A 26,106-nucleotide genomic window follows, 5' to 3' on the forward strand; every position below is an offset into this window, starting at 1 on the left:
GGATAGGTAAAAGGAATAACTTGCCTTTCTGTCTTGCCTGTCTACACCATGCCATCTCAGCCCACTCCTCCATAAGGAAAAGGCAGTCAACCACATAGGAAAGGACCCAGGCCGGGCTTGATGGCTGCTCTGTGTCTTGCCCTGCTGCATGGGCCTCTGGGACTGAGATGAAGAATCCATGTCCTCTGCCCTATCCTGGAGCCGCCTCTGACCTCTTGGCCAACCTAGTCAGAAGCTGCTAAATTGTCCCACCTGCCTCTCCCCCTCCTTACAGGCCACCCACAGCCCAAGGTCACGTGGTTCAAAGATGGCCGGCCCCTGGCTGGTGGAGACGCCCACCTCATTTCTCCAGACGGAGCCCTCCTGCAGGTCCTCCAGGCCAACCTGTCCAGTTCTGGCCACTACTCCTGCATTGCAGCCAACGCTGTGGGGGAGAAGACCAAACACTTCCAGCTTAGTGTCCTGCGTAAGTGCCGGGCCTCTTCCAGCCACCCTGGGTGCCGACGGGAGGTAGAACCAAGGTGACCAGCTCCTTACAGACAGCGTCCACAAAGCCCTCTCCTATTTTTTTCCCCATTTCTCCGGGTTCAACAATAGTAACACCACCACCACCACCACCACAAAATAATAGCTCTGTTAGCTGAACATTAATCATGGGCTAGGCATTTGGACAGGCCTGACTGGTTGGTTCTTCACAACAAGCCTAGGAGATGGGAGATGTGCTTGTCCCTGTGTCAGCAGTGAAGCTCTGAGGCTTAGAGAGGTGACAGGGCCCCTAGGTGTACATCTCCTGAGGGCAATCAGCATGAACTGTCTTGTCGGGAGAAACAGGGAGCTAGTAGATGAGAGGGACACAGCCTGGCTTAATAAAAATCTGTTTCTAAAAATGCTGGTGGTAAAGGGGACAGTCCCCTGCGGGACCTGAAAGGGGAAATTTTAGGACCAATGAAAGCAGAGCTATTCTGCATTATCAGGGAACCCTCCGGAACACAGGCAGAACTGACAAGGCTCTGGTAAATCAGTAGACCATCTGGATGTTAAAAGACTACTGGGGAAATCCAGGCAGAAATTGTCCAGCTTCCCCTGTGGCATTGCTCAGTGGTAGAAAGCCTAGGCTCTGAAGCTAAACACCAGGGTCTGAGATTTTTCTGGATCCTTGGGCCCAGGGTTAGGGATCTCTGTTAACGATCACACCCCCTGCCTCCCCCACAGTGGTTCCCACCATCCTGGGAGTGACTGAGGACAGCGCGGAGGAGGAGGTGATGGTGACCATCAACAACCCCATTTCTCTGATCTGCGAGGCACTGGCCTTCCCCTCCCCCACCATCACCTGGATGAAGGATGGCACCCCATTTGAGGCTTCGAACAACATCCAGCTGCTCCCAGGTGATGCCCTGTGTAGGGGGGAGAAGCGAAAGGATAGGAGACGTGTTCTTGGGCCTGAGGTCATGTGACCAGGCGGGTGACCCTGGCTACTGTCCCTGCAAGCAGGCACCCACGGGCTGCAGATCTTGAATGCCCAGAAGGAAGATGCGGGCCAGTACACCTGTGTGGTCACCAATGAACTTGGGGAGGCCATGAAGAACTACCACGTTGAAGTGCTCAGTGAGTCAGGGACCCTCCGGGGCACCAGCAGGGCAGGCAGGAGGCTGCGTGGGAGCCCAGGGTCCCCTGGCACCTGAGCCCCACAGACACCCTTGGCGTCTTCCTGTGGCTTGTCTCCTCTGATGGTCCGAGGCGGCCAGGGCTGACTCAGGCACTTGAGGGCCCAGGGCCCCAGGAGATGGGGGAACGGGCGAGTTAGGCCTTGGGTTATGTGGACGCCCAGATCCACACCAGTCCTGGTTTCTTTCTGCCACCTGCACTGTGGTGCAGCCAGAGGCCCCACAACTTGAGACCCAGCACCCCCAGAATGGACCCCAGAGGTCACCCCAGGAATTCCCCTGCCCCAGACATGCCCTGTCCCGTAAACCGCTGACAACCAGCACTCTCTCCCCTAAGCGAACAGCCGCAGGAGCAGGTCCGTCTCCAGGGTCCCTGTTCCTCGGCTCTCGGGAACCTGCCCCCCATTTCTGGGACTGCCCTGGGTGCAGGGTGAGCCCTGGTTCTCAGCACCCCTTTCCTAGGCCTGCTCCTCAGACTCCCTTGTGGTTTTCAGTCCCCCCTTCCATCTCCAAAGACGACCCCTTGGGGGAGGCCAGCGTGAAGGAAGTGAAGACCAAGGTCAACAGTACCTTGACCCTGGAATGTGAGTGCTGGGCTGTGCCCCCACCCACTATCAGCTGGTACAAGGATGGACAGGTAAGTGAGGAAACTCCGGGGGGCCCCCTGCTTCTGCTTGGAACCTTCCAGAGAAGCCCGTCGGAGCACCTGGCCCCAGAGCCGGCCTGGGCCCTCCCCCACTTTATATTTTAACAAGAAATCCAGCTGTTTGTAGGGAACGGGCCTCCTCAACATTCAACTCTACATTTACCCATTTAACTCACGGTTTTTGAGCTATATGGGTTTGGTGTTATAAAATTACCAGACCACTACCGTCACTTCGTGTTGTATTTTTAAAATTTTATTAAAATATAAGTAGGCTTGGGGCACTTTGGTAGCGCAGTCAGTTGAGTGTCTGACTCTTGGTTTCGGCTTAGGTCTTGATCTCAGGTCATGAGATCGAGCCCTGCATTAGGCTCTGCACTCTGCATGGAGTCTGCATGAGATTCTCTGTCTCCCTCTCCCTCCGCCCCTCCCTCCACGCGCACTCTCTCTCTCAAATAAATAAATTACAAACTATATGTATATAAGTAGGCTCATCTGGGTACTTCCTGCCCCTCATTTCTGATCATTCCCCCTCTCTCACCCCCAGCCCGTGAAGCCCAACCAGCGGCTCCGCATCCTGGGCGAAGGCCGGCTGCTCCAGATCCAGCCCACGCAGGTCTCGGATTCGGGGCGATACCTGTGTGTAGCCGGCAACGTGGCCGGTGAGGATGACCAGGACTTCAGTGTGCTCATCCAGGGTGCGTGGGGGCCCTTGGGAATGGGGGGCGCCAGCGCTGGGCGTGGGGAATGTCCGTGCTTCTGGAACAGTCTGGCAGGAGGACTCTGTTCCTGGTGGCTTCTTCCCTTTCTCATTGCTGGCTGCCACGTCTTACCTCCAGGCCCCTGGCCCCGGGCTCTCCCATTAACTGACTCCATGGCCTGGGGCCACCATTGCCCTCCCCCCGGCCTTGGTTTTACCTTGGTAAAATGTGGGTCATCAGCTCAGGGGGCCTCAAGGGCCCCCACCACCTCTGAAAGCCAATGATTTTGTACCTCTGTGCTCCAATAAACAAACTCTGGCTAAAACTTAGGATCTGGTGTCCTCCCCTGAGAGGTGTCAGCATGTCATGGGGAGTCTTTGAGGACATGAGCCACAGAGGGCAGGAACCTTATCCTAGGGCCAAACATGGTAGTTGCTCAATAAACACTGGCAGAAAGAATGAGTGAATTTAAAAACTGCCTTGACCTAAGGGATCTGCTCTAACCGTGCAGTCCCCACACCTGAGAGAGGCTAGCACGGGAGTCTCTTTGAGCAGAGGTGCATCCCCGTCCCTCGGCTGTGTGTTCTAATGGCTTTGTCCCCTTCCCCAGTGCCCCCCATGTTCCAGAAGCCGGACGACACCAGTGCAACCTTCGAGATCCTGTCCAGGGAAGAAGAGGCCCGGGGTGGGGTGACGGAATACCGGGAGATTGTGGAGAACAACCCTGCCTACCTGCACTGTGACACCAATGCTATCCCACCCCCGGAGCTCACCTGGTACAGGGAAGACCAGCCACTCTCGGCCGCAGATGGGGTGTCTGTTCTGCAAGGTAGTTTAGAGTGCACAGAGAGCTCGGGGCATTTGCAGGCAGGGATCGGGGTTCTCCCACCTCAGAGCTGGGCTCCTTAACGGCCCTCACGTGTCCTTGGAGCTCTCCTGTGTGGCTGTGTGACCACGGGCAGGCCACGCAACCACTCTGGGCCTTGGCCGCCTTCTGCAAGCCTGGACTAGATGCTCCTTGCCTATTTGAAGGCAAGAACGGGGGCCCCCTTTGCCTCTGGTTTTTAGACCCGAGGTTCTCACCTGGGCCGTGCCCGCCTCTGGGCCTCAAGGTCTGTAATGTCCTGGGATAACCGGCCAACGCTGGTGTCTTTCTCCGCAGGGGGAGCCAGTTCCTTTAGTCAGATCTCATGAGGACCACACTGGGGGGGAGGGGGGTGGGGGGGGAGGGGATTCCAGGCGTCGAGCCCTGTTTATCATCTCATCAGCGGGGACTCGGTGACCTTTCAGCTTAGGATGTGTCCTGTGTCCTGTGTCCTGCCAGGCCTGGAGCAGTGGTGGGGCTGGCTGGGGGTGGAGATGAGGTGGTTTGCACGGGCTTCTAGACAAATAGGGTCATTCCAAGGCTTGTACTTTGGTGCTTGCAAAAGATAGCGGTCTCTTGGAGATGGAGAAGAGGCAATGCTTACTGAAAGCTGTTTGTCAGAAACCCCTGATTGACCCCTCAACCTGGCCACTGCCCTTGGACCCGGACACTGATCCAGATCCTGGGTACACAGTGAGCTCAGTCACATGCTGATTCCTACCTCAGATCCTGACCCGAGGTTAATCCCAGCCATCAGCTGACCCCACGCCCAGTTCTAGCCATTAACCTCCAACCCCACCATTGACCTCTGACCCCAGCCACTGACCCTTAATCATGGGCACATAGTAGTTGTGGTCACAAGTGGACCTTCATTCTGAACCTGACCATAGATTAATTTCACGTGTCAAGTGATCCCCACACGCAGCCACTGTTTCTCCAATCCTGCTTCTGTCCCCGGCTCAGCAGGTAACAAGCCCCTAACCCTGGTCATGAGCACAGCACAGCCTGGGCCAGCGATCCCCCAACCCAGAACTCTGAACACAGGGTGACCCTAACCCGGCTCCGCTGGAGACCACCTCTAGCCCTGCAGAGATACCAGGGTCTGGCCCTGGCTGCCTCCTAATCACAGAGGGTCCCAGGTGACTCCCCCCAGGACCCCCCACCCCTGATCACCGCAGCCCAGGAGCTGCCTTATTGCTTCCCAAAGGCCTATCCCTGAACATCTGCCCAGCTCTCTGTCCCCTCCCTCTGCCTTCATTGAGGAGCCAGGCTCAGTGCTGCCGGGCACTCTTGGGAAGCCTCAGTTCTTCCATCTGTAATATGGGAGGAGGGGGAGCACCAGAGCCAGAGGCCAGGAAAATGCTCAGCCCGGGGCCTTCCCCACAGCAAGCAGGGCAGGCTGATTCTCTCTATTTCACAGAGGAGGTTGGGCAGTGATGTCTTCGGGGTCCCCGGCCTCCTTGCCCTCGTTCAGGTCTCTATCCTGTGTCCCTGCAGGAGGTCGGGTCCTGCAGATCCCCCTGGTGCGTGCGGAAGACGCTGGGAGGTATTCATGCAAGGCCTCCAATGAGGTGGGCGAGGACTGGCTGCACTACCAGCTGCTTGTGCTGAGTGAGTGGCCGGCCTGGGGCCGGAGGGTTTCGGTCTGCATCCCTACTGAAGGGGGTCAAGGCAGAGTGCACGTTCAGTCCTGCTGCACTGGGAGGTTAATCACGAAGGGCACGCAAGCTGGGACTGGGTTCAAATTCCAAGTGGCCTGCTTTCTAGCCGTATCACCTTGAGCCCATCACAGCCCTCCCGGTGCCCCAGATTCCTTAGCTGCATCAGGGCGGGGGGAGGAGGGCACCGGGCGCCCTCGCCAGAGCCTGGCACCACGTGCTGCTCTCCCCTCCTTGCCCACCCCCTACCCCGGGGACCTTTCCCAGGCAGGCTGCCTGCTCCTCACCCTGCTCTCCCCTGCCCCCAGCCCCACCTGTGATCCTGGGTGACACGGAGGAGCTGGTGGAGGAGGTGACCGTCAACGCCAGCAGCACTGTCAGCCTGCGCTGCCCAGCTCTGGGCAACCCCGTGCCCACCATCTCATGGCTCCAGAATGGGCTGCCCTTCTCCCCGAGCCCACAGCTGCAGGTCCTGGAGGACGGGCAAGTCTTGCAGGTCAGGGCGACCCCCAGCTCAGGCTAAAGGCCGAAACTGCTGTGACCCGGTCCTGCTTGTCTGGGAACCAAGGAGCTGCCGTTATCTGTGCCAAATGAGGCTCTTGGCCTGGAAGCATGTTGGCGCAGCCAGGATTTAATTCAGCTCACCAAATAATCTTACGTGAGCAGCTTGCTGGCAGCACAGGGCCACACTTAGCACCTGAGAAGGACACGGACGCACGCCCAGCTAGAGCCCAGAGTGGCACCGAGCGGCCCTGCTTGGGGCCGGAGGGAGACTGTTGGCACCATGTAGTTTGCTACAGGGAATCATCCACCATCAATCTCACTCTATGCCCCGAATGTCACAGAGAGCCTTGGGGGATGTGGCGGGGGCGGGTGTGCCTATCCGCGGAGCCCCCTGCGCGCTGCTCCATGCACACGGGGGTGGCCGGGAGCCCTCACAGCACTTCCTGGGGGAGCCCAGAGCCGGCAGGCCTGTGGGGTCTCCCAGGCACCTTCTCGCTGCGCCCGCAGGTCTCCACGGCGGAGGTGGCCGACGCCGCCAGCTACATGTGTGTGGCTGAGAACCCGGCGGGCTCCTCAGAGAAACTCTTCACCCTCAGGGTACAAGGTGAGCTGGGCTGAGCAGTGGCTCCTGGGGGTTCCCAGCTGAGGGCTGGTGCTCTGGGCTGGCTGTGGCCCACTCCCTGGGTTAACCTTGTGGGCAGACCCGGCTCCTCTTCCCGCCCGGAGGGGCACCGCCTCGTTGCTTCTAGCATCCTGGGCTCTGGGCCTGGGCGCACAGTGGATGGATCCCAGCTGGTGCCGGCCATCTCCTGGGACCCGGAGGGGACCCTGATCCCTGCGGGCCAACCCCAGATGATTTTAGGCAACATCGGAGGCCGCCAGGGAACGGCTCCTCCGAGGCCTTACAGCACCGTTACTGAGACGTACTGTATCCCTGGCGTGGGGCTGACACGTTCCCCAGACCAACCTCCCAGCGGAGCTAGGAGGCCAGCCCAAATATATAGCTCAAGAGAAGTCACCCAGCAGGGGGTTTCCATCTCACTGGCCATGAGTTCTGCCTCTAGCTGTGGGGCAGCTGTGGCCGCAAGGACAGAGGGATGACAGTGCAGAGCACTCCAGGTCTAGGACCTGAGCCCGAATTGATACTTCAGCTCTGCCGCTGACCCGCTGAGTGGCTTTGGGGAAGTGACTCTCCCTCTCTGATCTCTGAGCCCCGTGTTCTCACCTGTGAGGCAGCTATGACATCCGGGGGGTGTTGCACGGCCTTGTTTGACGATGCGCCAAGGCAAGGCACCAAGAGCTCCTCAAGGCCGTGTTCCACTCTCTGGCTCTCGGCCCCCTGCCGGAATGTGTTCTCATGGGTCTTTCTTTCTCCTGGCGGCTGCGGGGACAGCCCCCCCACGAATCACAGGTCCGAACTTGGAGCAGATCACTGCCATCGTCAACAGCACTGTCTCCCTGTCCTGTGACGTCCATGCTCACCCGAGCCCCGAGGTCACGTGGTCCCGGGACAGCCAGGCTCTCTCCCTGGGAAAAGAGATCTTCCTCCTGCCTGGTGGGTAAACTGAGGCTCGGAGCCCAGCCTGAGGCTCTGTGGGGAGTCGGAGTTGCTTCCTCCAACCTGGGACCAGACAGGGAGTCTGGGAAGGCCTGGGGCCTGGGGTCTGCTCTCTGGTGTAAGGGGGCTGGCTCCCCCGGCAGGCACCCACACCTTGCAGCTGGCCCGGGCACGGCCGTCAGACTCCGGGATATATGCGTGTGAGGCCCTCAATGCTGCCGGCCGAGACCAGAAGCTGGTGCAGCTCAGCGTGCTGGGTATGTCCTGTCTGCCCCCCAAACTGCACTGTGCCCCACTCCTTCAGTGAGCCCTCAGCCCCGCACCCCGAGGCAGCACAGCCAGGAGAGGGGCAGCTGGCCCTGGGGAAGCCTGGGATGCCCACACTCTCTGAGCAGCGTGGTGGGAAGATCCTGGTCTGTAGAGCTGGACACGCTGGGTTTGAGACTCAGCTGTACACGTATTTCCTCTGTGACCGTGGGCAAGTCACTCTCCCTCTCGGAGCCTCGGGCCTCCCAGGTGTAAGTGGACAGTTGGCATAAGGATTAAATGAGGGCATATGAGCACTTACCCCGTGCCGGGCACACAGTGCGCTCTCAAGTCAATGGAGGGGGCAGTGGGAGCCACGGGAGCTGGCCCAGGAAAGGCCCTTCCCAAACCTGATTGACCAGAGGTTCTCGGCATAGAGCCTGTTTCCGGGCTCCTGGTCTTCAGAATCCTCCTGGGGAAAAGCTGGCCCAAGTTGTCGTGAGCCAGCACTCACTGGAAGGTTCCTTTTAGCCCTGGCCCAGTTGATTTATTTGTGTGGGTTCACCTACTGTGTGCGTGTCAGACACTGCCAGGCCCTGTGGGCTCACAGCCTGGGGTGGGGGTGGGGCCTTCTACATTGTTCTGCTGGAAGGACGTGGACTCCGGCGACCCCTAGGGAGGGCTCTAACCCAGCCGGGGCCTGCCTTGTGTCGGAAAGAGCCCAGGAGGGCCATCGGAGCATCTCCCCATCTAGGAGGCTGAGGCCCAGAGAAGGCAGGAGGCTGTGCCCAGGTCACCCAGCAGGTCCTTGGCACGCTGACCTGGACTCTCTTCCTCCAACTCCCTGGGTCTGTGCCATCCCTGGGGCGGGCTCTTCCGTGTGACGCTGTGGGTCTCCATCGGCCATTACCCACGGCTGGAGCCATGGAGGCTGGCGTGCCTCACGCTGCTCACCTGCTGCCCCAGTTCCCCCCACCTTCAGGCAGCCTCCCAGTGGCCCCCAGGATACCATCGTGGTCCGGGCCGGGGACAAAGCAGTCCTGAGCTGTGAGACCGACTCACTCCCTGAGCCGACCGTGAGCTGGCACAAGGATGGGCAGCCCCTGGTCCTGGCACAGCGCACCCAGGCTCTGCTCGGGGGGCAGAGGCTGGAGATCCAGGACACCCAGGTGAGCAGCCCATGGCATCGGCAGCCGTGGGTGGCTGTGGGTGCCGGTCCTGGCGAGCCTGGGAGGTGGGGCTGGGCAGCTGTGTGGCAGGGCATGGGGACTGCCGCCTCCTCAGCCCACAGGACCTCACCGTGAGTTGATGAGCAGCCCCCAGGCGGAAGCCATGAGAAGAGCACAGGGCTCCAATCTGGTCCCAAACTGGCCTTGAGCAAGTCCGTTCCCAATCACCTGCCTCCGCTTTCCTGGGATCTAGAAGCCTGTTCCAGGCCCTTCTGGCTATGACTCTCTGGGAGTTTGCTCTGTGCACCCTCCCTGGTGTAGATTAGACACTCACAAGTGTTTGCTGGACGCATATTGGCTGCCCCTCTGGGAAACGGTGCTGGGTCCCTCTCTCCTGGCCCAGTGCTGTCCCCACAGCGAGGGACTTTTCCCTCCAGGCAGGCCCAGGGGAGGGTGGGGGTCTGGAACCTGCGCACTTACCTCCTAATCACCCTCCTGCTTCTTGAAGTTCCTGGGGGAAGGCCAGGGGGTCCTATCTCCTCTGGCTTCCCAGGCAGGACCAGCATATCTGGGGAGTCCCTTCTCCAGAAGGTTCTGTGGCCTGGGTGTTTTGGGGGAGCCCTCGGTACCCCCATCCTAGCTCCATGTACACCATCACCATGTGCTCTTTGTCCTAGGTATTGGATAAAGGTTTATACAGCTGTAAAGTCAGTAATACAGCCGGGGAGGCCATGCGGACATTTGTCCTCACTGTCCAGGGTAAGCTGGGGACCAGCCTGAGGGCCTTGCCGTGGGACCCCAAGCAGCACACAGGGCTGCCCAGGGTGGGAAGGGCAGTTGCTAGAAAGAGGCAGTGGCCCTGAGTGTGTAGGGCACAGGATTTGGCATTGAAAAGACCAGGATTGGAACAGCACTGCCCATGACTTGCTCTTGGGGTGCAGCAGAACACCTTGATTCCTCTGAGCCTCGGGTTTGTCTTTGGTCAAAGGAGCAAAGGCAGTACCTGCCTCCCTAGATGTATGGGAAGCATTCAGTTGATGGGCTGCCATGAATGTATCTATAAAGTGCCAGGCATGAGCCTGGCATGCGAGCCCTGGGAGGGGAGCCCTCAGAGATCAGATGGTTGGAGTCCTGGGGCCATGTCACCTGGGGGGCCTGCTCCATCAGCCCAAGAATGGAGCACAGGGGCGCCTGGGTGGCTCAGTTGGTTAAGCGACTGCCTTCGGCTCAGGTCCATGGTCCTGGAGTCCCGGGATCGAGTCCTGCGTCGGGCTCCCTGCTGAGCAGGGAGTCTGCTTCTCCCTCTGACCCTCCCCCCCTCTCATGTACTCTCTCTCTCTCTCATTCTCACTCTCTCAAAATAAATAATAAATAAATCTTAAAAAAAAAAAAAGAAGAATAGAGCACAGATGGCATTTGACTGGATGTGACTCAAGGTGGGGGTATGGGGAAGCTCAGCTAGGGAAGCAAGGGATGAAGACTCAGCCAGATTTGCTTGGGGTCAGATGTTATGTCGGTTAGAGTAGACTCTGCTGTGTAACAAAGAGATCCCAAAACAGTGGATTAAATGAGAGAGAACGTTACCTCTCTCCTACAAAAGCCCAGGAGTGAGCGTCTAGGCTGGTGGATAGCTCAGGGCCTACCAAGTGGAAGTAAATTACTGTAATTGCCCCAGAAGTAAATTGTCCCCAGAAGGCAAAGCCAGTGACCTCTCCACCAGATGAGCAGTGGCTGGATCCAGCCGGGAGCCATACTGAATACCATTGTTGGGAATTACTGACACCAGGTGTGCCGTTTAAAGCCTTCTCCTGATGGCTACATTGATGAGTGGTGGGGAGGGGGAAGATCTGGTCCCTGAAGACAAATGGGATTCACCCTGAGCACAGCCATTTTTGTTCCACTGGTAGTGGTTGCCCGGGATGTGTGACCTCTTCCTGGCCGAGCAAGAGAGGGTGTCAGGATCGATTAGTGATGCCTGCCCTGGCATAGGCTAAGAACTCCTGGTGCAGTAACCATTCACTCACCATCCTTGGGCTGAGTGGACCCCTCTGGACTCTGCTTTGTAAATGTTTTGAAATAGACTGATGCAGGTTCTATTTACAGCTGTGATCAAAACAACCTGTATCTCTACCTATGGCAAAGCATAAAATGTCAACTACTAACCAGAATGAAGAGCTGCTGGGGTATCCCTAACTAGCCCCCGTGGAAGGAAGGGGGCCGCAGGGTCTCAGGACTGTGGCAATCTGGCATCTCCCCCACAGTGCCCCCAACGTTTGAGAACCCCAAGACAGAGAAAGTGAGCCAGGTGGCTGGGAGCCCCCTGGTCCTGAGCTGTGACGTGACCGGGGTCCCGGCACCTGCTGTGACCTGGATGAAGGACAGAATGCCTGTTGGTGAGTGCATCGCATCCCTTCGGTGCCGAATACTCCTTTCTGTGCTGCCGTGACCACGAAGGGGGAGGAGTTGTTGGTTGTCGCTGTTCCCGGCAAAATGGAAGGCGGCAGTGTCCTGTCTCTCCCGCCCCTGTTGGCCCTTGAAATCCCGATGCTGAGAACTCTTCCGTGGGGGCTCGAAGGCTCCCTGTGTTTGTGGCCACAGTCGTCTCCCACGAGATGGGTGGATGCAGGGTGGGTGCTGAGGGCCCAGCCGGCCTGACCCCAGGCTTGGCGTCGGCCTCCAAAGCTGCTCCTCCCCCTGGAATTCAGCTCTGTCCAGCCCGGCTGCCGCTCACCTCCCTGTCTAGGCCTTCATCCCTGTCCAGCTCTCTTCTCCTCCCATCCCGGCGCCCCAGCAGAACCTTCCTCTTGTCAGGTGGGAAACAGCCAGCTCCCTGCCCCTGGCCTTTCCCATTCCGGCTGCCCCGACGCCAGTCCTGGGCCCACTCCAAGCCTCCAGTGCCGTCTCCACACAGGGAAGAAGGGGTCTCAAAGTGCAGCTCTGAGGCGGTCGCTCGTCTGCTGAAATCCTGTGGCCATAGTCCTCAGAAACACGGCCCAGGAGGCCCTGCGGGGCTCAGCCAGCCCACCTCCCCTGCCCCACACCGGGCCCCCACACACCCAGCTGCTCTTGGCTTCTTCTCCCACAAGCCCTTCTCTGTCTCTGTCTCTCTGTCTCTCTCGTCTCTCTTTCCCTCCCCCATCCCCTCTCCCTCTCTCAAAAACAGCTTTATCAAGATTTATGTACTATACGATTTACCCGTGTAAAGCTTCTAATTCCATTATTTTGACTATATTCGCAGACCAGCCCCACAGTCCATTTTAGAACATTTTTATCACCCAAAAGGCAACCCCTCACCCATTACCTTACACCCCTCGTTTCCCCGCAAACCGCTGCCAACCCCAGCACCGGGCGGCCACTGACTCTATAGATTTGCCAGTTCTGGACATTTCCTATCAGTGGAATCATACAATATGTGGCCTTTTCTGACGGGCTTTTCCACTTAGCATCCTGTTTCCAAGGTCCACCTCTGTTGTAGCGTGTGTCCATTCTGCATTGCTTCTTTTAGGTTAAATTAAATTTTTTTCACTCTTTCTTATGGCTGACCGTTCCACTGCGTAGCTCTGTCCTATTTGGTTTATCTTTTCATCAGTTGGTGGACATTCAGGTTGTTTCCACCCTGGGGCTGTGGTGAACAGAGTGCCGTGAAGGTTCGGGGACGAGTGTTTGTGGGGCGTACGCTCTCCTTTCTCTTCCAATTACACCTACTGCGGAGCCGCTCCGGGCCCCGTTCTCCACCTCCTTCCTTGGCACACGCTCTTTCCTCCCCGAAATACCCGCCCCAACCCCCCCGAACACCTCTACTGGCCGGTTCACACCCACTTGGTCCCACTGAGACCTGCCTCCTCCGAAGACGTGCCTGACCCCTCCCGGCTCCATCAGGGGCTTCACGGGGCTGGTCACGCAGGATCACGCGTGTCTCACTGTCACTGATGCACGTGGAGCCCCTTGAGGCCAGGGGCTGTGCTTTACTCGGCCTTGAACCCCAAGCTCACAGCTGGACACGCGGTAGCTACTCAGTAGATTTTGTGTTGAGAGACTGGCTGTACCAGTGAGGACCCGGGGGAGGGTGGCCCAGCCTGGGCTCAGGCAGAGGTGCGGCTGCAGAGAACGGGGGCCATTCCAGGCTGGGGTGGGTGTGCAGCCTGAGCAGAGGCCCTGGGGTGCCCCTCATGGGACCTGCATGGGGACCAGGAAGTGGTCAGTGGGTGGCTGGTTCACCCTGATTGGCAGCCTTGGGGGATGGGGGTGGGCAGGGTGAAGCTGGAGCGAGGGTGGGGGTGAGGTGGGCCCCAGGGTCCCACAGGAAGAGGAGCAAGTCCTGGACACTAAAGGGGAGTGGGGTATCCTGGCAAGGAATGTCCCCAGTGGAAGGAAATAGGGAAGGGCTGTAAGGCACAGAGCAATGAGAGACCCGGCCGAGGAAGGTCATGATGTAGCCGGCAAGAGACCCTGCCCCTGGCTGGGCCTCAGTTTCCCTGTGAGTACAAGAGGCCGGTGGGTGATGCAAAGGTTCCAGGGATCTTGCAAGTGCGGGAGATGGGCACCCGCTCGGAGGAGTCACATGACTTTCGTGTCCGGGCCCAGTGGCGGCACCTGGGGTGGTGAGTCTGGGCAGGTGAGGGCCTGGCACGTCTCTCCACCCCAGAGAGCAGCGTGGCGCATGGTGTGGTCTCCCGCGGGGGCCGCCTCCAGCTGAGTCGCTTGCAGCCCGCCCAGGCTGGCACCTACACTTGCGTGGCCGAGAACACCCAGGCCGAGGCCCGCAAGGACTTCGTAGTGGCTGTGCTGGGTACGTCTGCCCCCTACACTCCCCCCCACCCATGTCCCACCCCCTCACCAGCCCCTGCCACGGCCCCGGGCCTCACCACAGCACCTGCCACAGTGGCCCCCCAGATCCGGAGCTCGGGCGTCACCCAGGAGCACAGTGTCCTGGAGGGACAGGAGGTGCGGCTGGACTGTGAGGCGGATGGGCAGCCACCGCCCGATGTGACCTGGCTGAAGGACGGTGGCCCGCTGGACCAGGGCGTGGGCCCCCACCTCCGGTAAGGCCTGGCCTGTGCCCTCCCGGGTCCCCAGGCATCACCCACAGACCCTTAACGTGCCAGCTCTTGGCTCTCCGCCCCCGGGCAGGTTCTCCCTGGACGGCAGCGCCCTGGTGCTGAAGGGCCTGAAGGCCGAGGACTCGGGTGCCTACACCTGCGTGGCCCGCAGCACGGCCGGGGAGGACGCCAGGCTGCACACAGTGAGCGTGCTGGGTGAGCAGCTGAGGGGTGAGGAGAGGTGGGGGTCTGCCATCTGCGGCAGCCCGGCCACGGGGGGGCCTCCACCGGGGCATCTGGACGGGGTTGCCGGGGCCAGGTGCAGGAGACCGGCCTCAAGCCCCAGCCGGGCCATCCTCTGACCTCTCTGGGCCCCTGCATCCTGTTCTTAGCCAGAGACCCAAGCGCTCCCAGCCCCGGGGTGCGACAGGAGAGTCGGGGAATAGGGGAGGTGCAAATAGAGCCATGGGGTGAACCTGTGCCCCCATGTGGTGGGCTTCAGCCTCACCTGGCAAGGATGTGGCTCTGAGAACCCCATACAAGAAGGTTGCTGCTTCCTGGAATTTGCCCAAGAGGAGCCCATCTCCCCCACCCGGACCCTTTCCCTAAACCCCCTTACCCCCCCCTTTTTCTCTCTACCCACCCCCAGTCCCTCCCACCATCGAGCAGTGGGCAGAGAGCTCAGGGACCCTGGTGAGCAGGCTCGGGGAGCTGGTGACCATGGCCTGCCCCGTCCGGGGCTCTGCGCCCATCCGTGTGAGCTGGCTCAAGGACGGCCTGCCCCTCCCGCTTTCCCAGCGCACTCTCCTTCACAGCTCTGGCCGCACCCTCAGGTAGGGAAGAGGCTCCTCAGCCCCTGGGCCACCTGGTCCCAGACCCACTCTTCAGGCAGCTTGGGTTTCAGAACACCTCTGAATGGTTTTCAAATAAAAATAGTATAAACATACAGAGGTTTATGATGGGGTGAGTGAGGGTCCCCCACCCCCCAAAAAGAACTCCAGAGATAAAGGGGGCCTCTGCCCTCAGGCTCTTACAGCCCAGGGAGGGAGGCACAGATCCAGGTGATGACATCTGCTTGTATCCAACTCAGCCTGCCTTGGGGTAGAGGAAATCAGGAAAGCCTTCCTGGAAGAAGGTTTCTGAGCAAAGTCTTCATACATTCTTAAATCTTTTGGAGTGCTGGCTGTTGCAGGTGCAGTTCCAGGCACTGGGACAGAGCAGTAAGCAAACTAAAGCCCCTGACCTACTGCTGCTTGATCAGGGGAGGAGAATGGAAATTAAACAGCTGTAACAGAGGAATGTCACTAGGGATATGTGCTCTGAAGAACAAAGTAGGGTGAAGAATAAATGGGAGGTGGCAGGGGAGGCTGGTGTTTTAGGGTGGTCAGTGATAGGCACTGTCAGAGAAGGTGATCTTTGCACAGAGGTGGAAGGAGTCAAGCGAGGGAGCTGGGTGAATTCCGTGGGGAAGAGCTTCCAGGCAGGGTGTTGGAACAGCAAGTTCAAAGGCCCTGAGGTGGGCATGTGCCTGTGTGTTCAAGGAATAGGATGGGTGAGATTGAAGGGAGACCGGGTGACATAGGACTTGTAAGTCCTTCAAAAGACCTAGGTTTTCCTAAGGACAGATGAAGAGCCAGTGTGTGTGTGTGTGTGGGGGGGGGAGGGGGTGTTAAGTAGAGAAGCCTCATGATATAACTTACATTTTTTTAATGGTAAAATACACATAAACTTTATCATTTTAACCATTTTTTATTAAGATTTTTTATTTATTTATTTGAGAGAGAGAGAATGAGAGATAGAAAGCATGAGAGGGAAGAGGGTCAGAGGGAGAAGCAGACTCCCCGCCGAGCAGGGAGCCCGATGTGGGACTCGATCCCGGGACTCCGGGATCATGACCTGAGCCAAAGGCAGTCGCTTAACCAACTGAGCCACCCAGGCGCCCCATTTTAACCATTTTTAAGTGTACAGTTCAGGAGCATTAAGTACATTCACACAACGATCCGACCATCACCCCTATCCATCTCCAGAACTTTCTCATCTTCCCAAACTGAAACCGTGTCCCCGTTTCCCCCCGTACTCCCCCCATCCTTGGCAACCCCCATTCTACCTCCTATCTCTATGACCTTGACAGCTCTAAGGACGTCGATATCGGTGGACTCATGCGGTATTTTTCTTTTTGTGACTGGTCTTATCCCACTCGGCATCATGCCCTCAAGTCCCCTCCACATTGTAGCAGGTATCAGAATTCCCTGACTTTTTAAGGCTGAGTAATATTCCATGGTACAGACAGACCACACCTTGTTCATTCATTCATCTGTCAGCAGACATGTGGATTGCTCCCACTTTTTGGCTACTGTGCATAATGCTGTTATAAACATGGGTGTGCAAATATCTGTTCAAGTCTCTAAATTCTTTTGGGTTGTGACTTAGGTTTTTAGAGGATCCTTCTGGCTACTGGGTAGACAAGAGACCATGTGGCCAAGGGCAGGGCGGGAGGGGGGTGGGGGGGGGATGCCGTGCGGCCTGGGTCACAGCCATGGTGATGGAGGTGGTCAGAGGTGGGAAGCAGGAGGAGTGGAGCCAGGCTCTGCAGCCCGCCTCCAGGAACCTGGAAGGCTGAGGTCCACGGAAGGTGTTTCCTGAGATCGGACCATAGTGCGGGTGGGCAGGTTGAAGTGGAGACCCGAGTTCTGTTTGAATATGTTGGTTTGAGAGGTTCTTAGGCATCCAGGGAGGGTGTGAGCCAGGTGTTTGCTACTCCACTCAGGAGTTCAGGGATATAGACGTTTGGGGGCTGTGGGCAAACAGGCGGTGTTGGAAGCCAGGACGGGCTGCAGCTCCCCCCCGCCCCCGCAAGTGTGAGTGTGGACTGTACCCCCGGCGGCTGGTATTAGGATGGGTCTAAGGTCTCAGGAAGGAGAAGTGGGCAGGAGGCTGAGGAGGGTGGAGGAGGCACTCCAGGAAAGCGTGCTGTCCTGGGAGCCGAGCAGAGACATGTTTCAGGGTCACGGGGGACACTGACAAGACCAGCTCAGGAGGACTGGTCGGGGCCAGAGGGACTTCGAGAGGAGCTGGGGGGCACAGACAGGGGAGGTGACTCAGATGAGTCTTAAAGGTGAAAAGGAATGGTCTAGAAGAGGGGTGAGGGCAGGCAGGCGTCCCACTCCTTGGATGGGACAGCGCAGCCCGCGGAATTGGGAAAGCAGGAAGTCTGGCCCCAGAGGGAGGGGGGTCAGAGAAGGCAGCAGGGGCCAGGGAGTCTGGGGCTTTACTCTGGGGGCCCCGGGGAGCCAAGAAAGGGGGTTAGGCAGAGGCTGGGCCTGTTCAGGTGGGGGTTTCCGAGCTGCCTCTCTGGCAGGTAAGCCACCGGGGGACAGCATAAGAGGGACCGTTTCCATGGAGCCACCCTCCCCTCCCCCCTTTTCCCCTCCCCCCTTCCCCGGGGGGGTTCAGGATTTACCAGGTGCAGTTGGCAGATTCTGGCGTCTACACCTGTGTGGCCGCAAGCCCAGCTGGCGTGACCGACAGGAACTTCACCTTGCAGGTGCACGGTATGGACCAAGGCATGGCGGGGAGGGAGGGGCTTCATGGAGAATAAGTGCTTCGTTTGGCCTTAGGGCGCAAACACAGAGACTCTGTCTTTGATTCACTTGGCTGCTCATTCATTCATCTTGCAAGCAGCCGTTGGACACTGTGGTGTGCCAGGGCTTTACCAGGCCCCGGGATGCAGCAGGGAGCAGAGGTGGTCAGGAGGTCAGTGCAGGGAACAGCTCTGTGAAGAGGCAACCACAATCCCGGGCAACTAGTGACACCAGGGGAAGGACAGGGAGCTGTGGGAGCACAGAGGAGGGCTTCTTCAACTGGCCTGGGGAGTTCAGGGAAGGCTTCCCAGAGGAGGTGAGGTCTAAGCTGAAGACTGGGGATGACAAGGAATTGTCTAGGAGAAGGGCGTTCTGACCAATGTGGGAACAGCCTGTGCGAAGGTCCAAGCGTGAGGGCCCCCTGGCGCGGAATGAAAGGACTCCTGCCCACTCTTTTGCCCTGCGCAGTGCCCCCTGTCCTGGAGCCCACGGAGTTCCAGAATGATGTGGCAGTAGTCCGCGGCTCCTCGGTGGTCCTCCCCTGTGAAGCCCGGGGAAGCCCCCTGCCCCTAGTGTCGTGGATGAAGGATGGGGAGCCCTTGTTGCCCCAGAGCCTGGAACAGGGGCCCAGCCTGCAGCTGGAGACAGCAGGAGCTGGTGACTCGGGGACCTACTCCTGCGTGGCCGTGAGCGAGGCGGGGGAAGCCAGGAGGCATTTCCAGCTGACAGTGATGGGTGAGTCACCTGTGCCCGGCACCAGCTTCTCTGGGCCTGGGTGCAGGGTGGGCCTCCGGGGGTGATGGAGAAGGTGGTGAGGAGGTGAGTCCCCTGGTGGATCTCCCCAGGGGCTGCCGCCTGGGTGCAGGCTCTGGGGGAAAGGCAGGCTCATACGGGATGCTGACCTTGCTGCTACATAGAAGGGCTGGCTGCATGGCCCTTCATTCTCCTGGGGCTGCGCTCTTCAGCTTTGTCCCCCAGACCTTGTAAAGCAGGGACAAAGAGCCGCTGAAACCTTGGAAAGATCTGGGTCCGCTGTATCTTCCCCTCCACACTGTGTGCTTGCTGGTTTTAAAGCACAAATAATTGGCCCAGGCAAAGGGGCCCCTGGTTTCTGGTGTTCTGGGCCCCATCTGTGGTCAGCCCTGGGATGGTGGGGTGTGGGAGATGGACCCCAGGTCCCAGTGCTCTGGGCGCAGCTGCCATGGTGGACCCTGGGCGGGTGTCTTGCAGATCCCCCCCACATCGAGGACTCAGGCCAGCCTGCAGAGCTCTTGCTGACCCCCGGCTCCCCCTTGGAGCTCCACTGTGATGCCCGGGGCACCCCCCCGCCCAACATCACCTGGCATAAGGATGGACAGGCCCTGAGCAGGCCTGAGGACAGCGGCAGGGCGCTCCAGATGGAGGGCGTGCAGGTGCTGCTGGCCCACTGCTGTGGAATGGGGCTGGGGGAAGGGGCGGGAGAGGAAAAGGACCGGGCAGTACTTGGCAGTTAGGCTGAGCTCCTCCTTTGTGCGGGGTGAGCATGTGGAGACCACCCACCTGGGCCATGCCCTCAAGGGCTCCCAGCCAAGTCAGAGCCAAGGCTGATGCAGAAACCAGATAACTCCCCAGCCCAACCAGAGAAGGGCTGGTGCAGTCAAGGGGCACTTCCTGGAGGAGGCAGGCTCTGCCCTAGCCAGAAAGCGAGGGTGAGGTGGAGCTAGAGAAGAAGCATCCCAGAGAGGGCAGTGACTGGAAAGGCAGGGTGGCAGACTCAGCCAGCCTGAGGCTGCATCCTCAGTCCATAGTTGTGGAGGAAGCAGACCGGATTGGGCGGTGGGCAGGCTGGGGCCAGAGGCGGTTGCTCACCCTGCTCCATCCCCAGGTGGGCGATGCTGGGCTGTACACTTGCCTGGCCCAGAGCCCTGCTGGCGAAGTCGAGAAGAGCTTTCGGGTCAGGGTTCAAGGTAGGGGGTGCCGGGGGCGAGGCAGGAGAGGGAGGCAGGATGGGGCCTGCCGGAGCAAGTCCGTCTCTCACGCCCTCTCTGCTGCCCGCCTAGGCCCCCCACATGTTATTGGGCCCCGAGGCCCCCGCTCCGTGGTCGGCCTGGCTCCAGGGCAGCTCGTTCTGGAGTGCTCGGTGGAGGCCGAGCCAGCACCTGAGATTGAATGGCACCGGGATGGCATTCTGCTGCAGGTGGGTGCCAGGCTGGGGACCTGGGGGCACCGCCTTCTGTGCTGCTCAGGCCCCAGACCCTGCAGACTAGATCCTCGGTGCTGAGGGACGGCCTCGTGCCAGCACTTCGCGTCCCTGCTTTCCTGGTGTCCTGCACGCCTGTTATTATTGTCATCCCCATTTTATGGATGGGGACACTGAGGCAAGGCTAAGATTTACATCCTGGCTTCTAATGCATAGCTACGTTCTTCCCGTTACACCTCCGAGCTACACATAGAGGCTGGGTGACCCAGGGCTAGTTACTGAGGTTCTCTGTGCTTACCCGGCCCCGAAGTGGGGACCAAGGATTGTAGGTCTTCTGGAAGCTCCAGCTCATGATCCAGGCATGAGCCCCCTCTGCGACATCCCCAACAGACAGAGCCCAGGGGTAGGAGGCTCGTTCCCTCCCACAGGAGCCTGTTTCCCCCAGAGGGGCATCAGGTGGGCATCTATAGGCCAGCCCAGAACGGGGCAGAGACCACTGTCCCGCCCCACCGGTTCCTTGGTCCTCCTTGCCTGGTGCCTGGGGCTGGCCTGCCCTGGCCCAGCACTAACGAGGGTCTCTCCACCCTGGGGGGCTCTATAGGCGGACGCCCACACCCAGTTCCCAGAGCAGGGCAGGTTCCTCCAGCTGCAGGCCCTGAGCACGGCCGACGGGGGCGACTACAGCTGCACGGCCCACAATGCCGCGGGCAGCACCAGCGTGGCCTTCCGTGTGGAGATCCACAGTGAGTGGCCTCGCCCCGCCCCGCCCCCACGCTGGCCCTCCTTCCAGCCGCAGGCTCCCAGTACCCACCCCCTCTGTGGCCCTCCCCCAGCGGTGCCCACCATCCAGCCAGGACCCGCCACAGTGAACGCCTCTGTGAACCAGACGGCCCTGCTGCCCTGCCGGGTGGACGGCGCCCCCCCTCCCCTTGTGAGCTGGCGGAAGGACGGAGCCCCCCTGGATCCTGACAGCCCCAGGTGGGAGCTGGACAGGGAGGGTCTCGGGGGCGGGTTCTAAGCAGAAACCTGCCTGGGCAGTTGGAGCAGGAAGGTGGCTGTGTGGCCAGCACGTGGGGGCTTCTCAGAACCCAAGAAACAGGCTTGGGGGTGTCAAGAAACTCGGGTGGCTGTCTGTCTGTCTGTCTGTCTGGTTTTGACTCTTGGTTGCTCATCTCTGTTTCTGTGGGAGGGGGCTTCATGCTTCTCTCTTTGTGTCTTTCTCTCAGGCCAATTTTCTACACCTTCCACTAGGGACATGGCAGAGACAGCCGCCTGATCCCCTCTGCCCCCAAGTTATAGCTTCTGAGTTCATGCAACCTGCAGAGTCTAGAGAACTGCCTGATGATCCCAGTTCCGAGGGTGGAGCATTCCACTGGTCCAGCCTGAGTCTAGCTGGTCCAGCTCATCCCCAGTCCTGCTGGCTGGGGTGCAGTCCAGATGTGGCCCCAGGAAGGGACAGTCCTCAGATCTGGGGGACATGCTCAGAAAGGGTGCTTTCTGGATGCTGCTGCCTGCTGACTCTTAGGGAGAAGCTGGGCCCAGGTGGGAGCATGGGAGGCCGCCACAGCTGCCCATGGCTGTGACCTCCTCTGACCTTGGCCTCATGGATGCAGGACTCCAGAGTTAGCACTTTCCTAGCAGGAAAGCCAGGGGCAGAGGAGACACCACCAGGGTCCAGCCCCTCCAGGGGCTTCCCTCGGCTGCTGGTCTTCATGGCAACCCCCTGCCTCCATTCCAGGCTGCAGGTCCTGCCCGAGGGTTCCCTGAGGATCCAGCCCGTCCTTGCCCAGGACGCCGGCCACTACCTCTGCCTTGCATCCAACTCTGCAGGCTCTGATCGGCAAGGCCGCCATCTCCAGGTCTTTGGTAGGTAGACGAGGGAAAGCATGTTCCTTGCCTTCGGCATCCAGCCCCTGTCTGGGCTGGGTCCAGCTTGGTTTCTGGGTTCATCCTTGCTGTCAGGAGCAATGGTTTCTCAGTGTTCTTGACTATGAAGCCTATGAATAAAACTTGCGACCACGCATACTCAAAAGGTACATATTTATTTTATGCAGATAGCACATACACTAAATACGATACTGTTGTATTGAATATGCACAGATAGAAAACATTTGAAAGGATAAGGTCCAGAATCGCTGTACCAGACGCTCTAATCTGCTCTTCTCGTTCCAGTGGATCCCCTTGGTGGAGGCCACTCTGCTGGGTGCTGGCCTTGGGCAGGGCTGTTGAGGAGTGGGACCCTGAGGGCTACATTCAGGGAGAGGTGGTTAGGGGGCCGCCAACCTGGGGGGCGAGCAAAGGTCCTATCACCCCAGATTTGGGAGCCTGTTGGAAGATTCCTGCAGACTGTCTCCTGTTCTCCCCGCGAGGATGGGTAGATGGTGGTGGAAAAAGCCCCTGCCTCCATCCTGCACCCTTGTCTCCTGACGACTGCTGTCTCCCCAGAGCCTCCAGCCATCACCCCTGGCCCCTCCAACCTGACCCTGACTGCCCACACCCCTGCCTCACTGCCCTGTGAGGCCAGCGGCTCCCCCAAGCCCCAGGTGATCTGGTGGAAGGATGGACAGAAGCTGGATTTCCATCTGCAGCAGGATGCTTACTGGTATGGAGCTGGCCCTTGGGGTGGCACCATGAGGTGCTCAGGGTGGGGAAGGGGGTGCCCGTTTCACGGTGGGGAGCCCAGTCAGAAACAAGGCAGGGAGGCACTCGGGTCCTGAACATAGCACCAGGATCTGTGTCCCAACCTCAGGGGTCTAGAAGGATCTTCACTGAGATGCCCAACGGGGGGTTTAACACCATTACAGTTGCTGGGGCCTAACAATGTCGATACCTGGAGGCCTGAGTTCGGCTAAGCCCAGATACTCGTCTCTCCATTTCTCAAAGGTAGCTGATCATGAAATGACCCCTGGGCACATTAAAGGAGCCGATTCACCAATTAATTCCCCAGATATTTGCTGTGTCAGGTGCCGGACCATCACGGAGCTTTTGTCTAAAGCAGGTGCTCAACCAACACGAGCTGTTCTGATAAGGGACTTGGATCTGGTCGCTATTACAGAATTTGTCAGAGCTGGTGATTGCAGAAAACATACAGGGTAATAGAGAAACACAGGGATGAAAATTAAACTTGCCTACAAGCTCAACAGCCACATCTTTAAGAATAGAAACTTCTAGAAGAAATTTCTAGATTCAGGGCTGGGGAGCAGATACCAGAGGAGAAATCAGTCATGAGATATCCAGTCTCCTGCATCCAGATTGCTGGGCAGGCAGGTCATAGCTGGCTGGGCTCAGGTCAGCCAGGCCCATCGCTTAGCAGCCAACTGTCTGTCGGTCTGTCCCAGGCTCCTGCCCTCCAATGCCCTGCTCCTGGCAGCTCCCGGCCCCCAGGACTCAGCCCACTTTGAGTGTGTGGTGAGCAATGAGGTGGGCGAGGCCCGCAGGCTCTACCGGGTGACCATCCACGGTGAGTTGGAACAGGAAGAGGGAGAAGATAGGATGGGGGTATCACCCGCATCTCCTGATCCCGCCTGACACAGCCCTGACTCCAGCACTGTTCCTGGCACGTAGGATCTCTCAGGAGAGTCCTCTCCCCAATCCAGATTATTCTAAACCCCAATCTGACTTTGTCATCACCCTGGTGAAAATTCCTCCCTTCACGGCTACCCACTGCATTCAGGATAGAATGCACAGGTGTCACCTGGGTCCGCAGGGTCCTGTGCATGCTGGCCCAGCCAACCGCCCCCTCACCCCCAGCTTCAGCTCACCCCAAGGCCTACCTCACTCTGGGATCCAGTCATGCTGCTTAGCTTTTAGTTCCTCGCCTCAGGGCCTTTGCATATTCTGTTTCCCTCTGCACATGCCATTCCCTCTGCTCTGAACACTTCACCCTTCACCCAGCGGACGCTTGCTCTTCCTTCAGATCTCAGGTTAAATGGCACTTTCCCTGGAGACCTTCTCCGGCCTCCCCAGCTCTGAGCTCCCACTCTTGTGAAGGCTGTCTTGTGAAACACTCCAGAGAGACCTAGCTGGTATCTCTACAGAAAGCAGTTCTTAACTATACCCCAAAGCCCAGCAAAAAATACTTCCCGAGTGAGTGTTGTGACCTCTCTCTGTCGCCCCTCCCTCCCTGGCCCTTCATCACTGATGTCACCTGCGTCTCAGTCCTCTGTTGATAGCTCTCATTCACCTGGCCCCAATGACTGTGGGGTCCGCCGTGGACCTCGGCAGGGCCTCAAGCCTTGTATTGCATTACAGTACCTCCCACCATTGCCGACGACCAGACAGACTTCACCGTGACCAAGATGGCGCCCGTGGTCCTCACCTGTCACAGCACGGGTGTCCCGGCCCCGGTCGTGTCCTGGAGCAAGGCAGGCACCCAGCTGGGGATGCGGGGGACCGGCTATCGTGTTTTGCTTTCGGGTAAGTAAGGGTGAGCCACGGAGAGTGGAGACCGGGGGGATCGGACGGAGGGTACGAAGGCAGACCATTGGAGCCAGGTGGGAGAGCCAGATGGAGCGTCCTGGCCTGGCTCTGCCGTTCCCTGCTGTGTGACCTAGGGGAACCCCTCACCCTCTCCGGGACTCAGTATCCCCGCGTACGTACTAGCGTGTTGATGTTCATCAGTGGTCCCCTGATGTTAGTTGACAGACCGGTGCCGCTCCTCATGGCAACGTAAGGAAAATAATAGCTACATGAGAGTTTTCATAAAGCTAATTTGATCTCATCCGAAAGATTTTCCGTTACTCTGAAATTATACTTTTCTTAATATTTTAGTGTTAGATGTTCCTCTCTTTCACGAAATCAAGGTGATAGTAGATGGGTGCTTTTGAAATGTCTTTGCCTGTCAAAATTAAAAGTTGGCAACTTTATGGGGATTTTCCAAATTACATTTATCTGTTAGCTGGTGAGCTAGTGAAATCCTAAAGCCTGAGCACCACTGGCCAGATCTGCGGTTTTCAAACTCTTCCAAAGCAGTAGAACCCTTTCTTCTGACAATCGGTTATAGGGAAGCCCATCACGTAAAGGAAGTTGACATTCTGGTTCCATCTGGGGCTGGGGTGGTCCAGGAATCTTAAGATGGTGTTCACTGAGCACCCAAGACTAAGAAAGACAGGGCAAAGGGAGGACAGATGAAGCAGTAATCTGGGAAGGCTTCCTGGAGGAGGCGAGTTTTGAGCAAAACACGGCAAAGGTAGCAGGGTGAGGGCCCGTGGAACTATGGGTGGGCCAGGGATTCTAGGCAGAGTGGTGGCAGGTCCTGGAACATCACAGCCGGAAGTTTCTAGAGACCACCCTGTCTGATTCCTCGTTGTACACATAGGGAAACTGAGGCCCCAAGAGTGGAAGGGACTTGCCCACAGTTATGCTCCAGACAGGGAACACAGGCCTCGAACCCAGGTTTTCCCATGCTGCTTACAAATGGGCAGGGAGGCAGGTGGAGTGGCCTGCAAGAGAGACACCAGGGTGGAGGTGGGTAAGGGACGTCTGTCCCGGGTCCCCTCAGCCCTCTCCATGCCCTGCTGCCACCCGCAGGTGCCCTGGAGATCGGGCAGGCCCTCCCCATCCACACCGGGCGCTACACCTGCACGGCCCGCAACTCTGCCGGCGTGGCCCACAAGCACGTGGTCCTTACTGTGCAGGGTAAGCGTCTCCTGGCAGGTGGAGGAGAGCTAGAGGCCAGGTAGGGCTGGGTAGGGAGGTGAGGACCCCAGGTTCCAGATGCCCAGACCTGCCTCTGATCTGACTCCCCAGTGGGATTCCTTGGGAGAGAAGAACTGGCCCACTGGGGTCCTCTGTGCTGCGATTTCAGGAATCCCCTGTTCCTTGTAGAGGCTCCTCTCTCTGGGGCTCAGGGGCCCCCTGGTGGGAGGGGCCTGGGCATTAAAGGTGTCCCCAGGGACCTCTGCAGCCCTGTCCCCTTGCAGCCTCCCCCGTGGTGAAGCCTCTGCCCAGCGCGGTCCGGGCTCTGGTGGCAGAGGAGGTGCTGCTGCCTTGTGAGGCTTTGGGCATCCCCCGGCCAAGCATCACCTGGCAGAAGGAGGGGCTCAGCATCCCTGCAGGTGAGTCTCCTCAGCACCAGCAAGGGAAGAACTGTATGGGCCTGGGATCCTCCTACCTGCCCGCAGGGAGGGAGGGGGTAGTGGTGGGGGGGAGCTCTGCAGACCTGCTGGGAGGACCCAGAAAGTCCATGCGTCCGCTTCACCTCCTGCCCACCTGTCTCAGTTCACCAGCCAGAGCTTGATGGTCTGAGCATCCCGTGGCAGAGTTGGCAGGCTGGGGCTGGGGGGGCAGCCTGGCTGGGC

General features: G+C 58.9%; 1 protein-coding gene across 2 annotated transcripts in view; it reads left to right on the plus strand.

The window, feature by feature from the left end:
• HMCN2 (hemicentin 2) overlaps window positions 1-26,106 on the plus strand; it is a 147,403-nt gene that overhangs the window by 94,923 nt on the left and 26,374 nt on the right. For both annotated transcript variants that reach the window (XM_088019264.1, XM_088019265.1), the window contains exons 49-79: window positions 275-466; window positions 1,213-1,386; window positions 1,492-1,605; window positions 2,159-2,301; window positions 2,855-3,005; window positions 3,619-3,837; window positions 5,371-5,484; window positions 5,840-6,027; window positions 6,543-6,639; window positions 7,429-7,590; window positions 7,737-7,850; window positions 8,806-9,008; window positions 9,686-9,767; window positions 11,270-11,401; window positions 13,654-13,797; window positions 13,891-14,050; window positions 14,139-14,263; window positions 14,697-14,880; window positions 17,501-17,598; window positions 18,097-18,363; window positions 18,859-19,040; window positions 19,493-19,574; window positions 19,668-19,804; window positions 20,409-20,550; window positions 20,641-20,785; window positions 21,546-21,673; window positions 22,253-22,409; window positions 23,146-23,267; window positions 24,059-24,223; window positions 25,337-25,444; window positions 25,729-25,863. In XM_088019264.1, the coding sequence (XP_087875390.1) occupies window positions 275-466; window positions 1,213-1,386; window positions 1,492-1,605; window positions 2,159-2,301; window positions 2,855-3,005; window positions 3,619-3,837; window positions 5,371-5,484; window positions 5,840-6,027; window positions 6,543-6,639; window positions 7,429-7,590; window positions 7,737-7,850; window positions 8,806-9,008; window positions 9,686-9,767; window positions 11,270-11,401; window positions 13,654-13,797; window positions 13,891-14,050; window positions 14,139-14,263; window positions 14,697-14,880; window positions 17,501-17,598; window positions 18,097-18,363; window positions 18,859-19,040; window positions 19,493-19,574; window positions 19,668-19,804; window positions 20,409-20,550; window positions 20,641-20,785; window positions 21,546-21,673; window positions 22,253-22,409; window positions 23,146-23,267; window positions 24,059-24,223; window positions 25,337-25,444; window positions 25,729-25,863 (4,566 nt within the window). The remainder of the gene's footprint in view (window positions 1-274; window positions 467-1,212; window positions 1,387-1,491; window positions 1,606-2,158; window positions 2,302-2,854; window positions 3,006-3,618; window positions 3,838-5,370; window positions 5,485-5,839; window positions 6,028-6,542; window positions 6,640-7,428; window positions 7,591-7,736; window positions 7,851-8,805; window positions 9,009-9,685; window positions 9,768-11,269; window positions 11,402-13,653; window positions 13,798-13,890; window positions 14,051-14,138; window positions 14,264-14,696; window positions 14,881-17,500; window positions 17,599-18,096; window positions 18,364-18,858; window positions 19,041-19,492; window positions 19,575-19,667; window positions 19,805-20,408; window positions 20,551-20,640; window positions 20,786-21,545; window positions 21,674-22,252; window positions 22,410-23,145; window positions 23,268-24,058; window positions 24,224-25,336; window positions 25,445-25,728; window positions 25,864-26,106) is intronic.

This window comes from Eumetopias jubatus, unplaced genomic scaffold (genome assembly GCF_037043125.1).
Source record: "Eumetopias jubatus isolate StellerSeaLion01/CBP00866 unplaced genomic scaffold, mEumJub1_p1.0 scaffold_15, whole genome shotgun sequence".
NCBI lineage: Eukaryota > Metazoa > Chordata > Mammalia > Carnivora > Otariidae > Eumetopias > Eumetopias jubatus.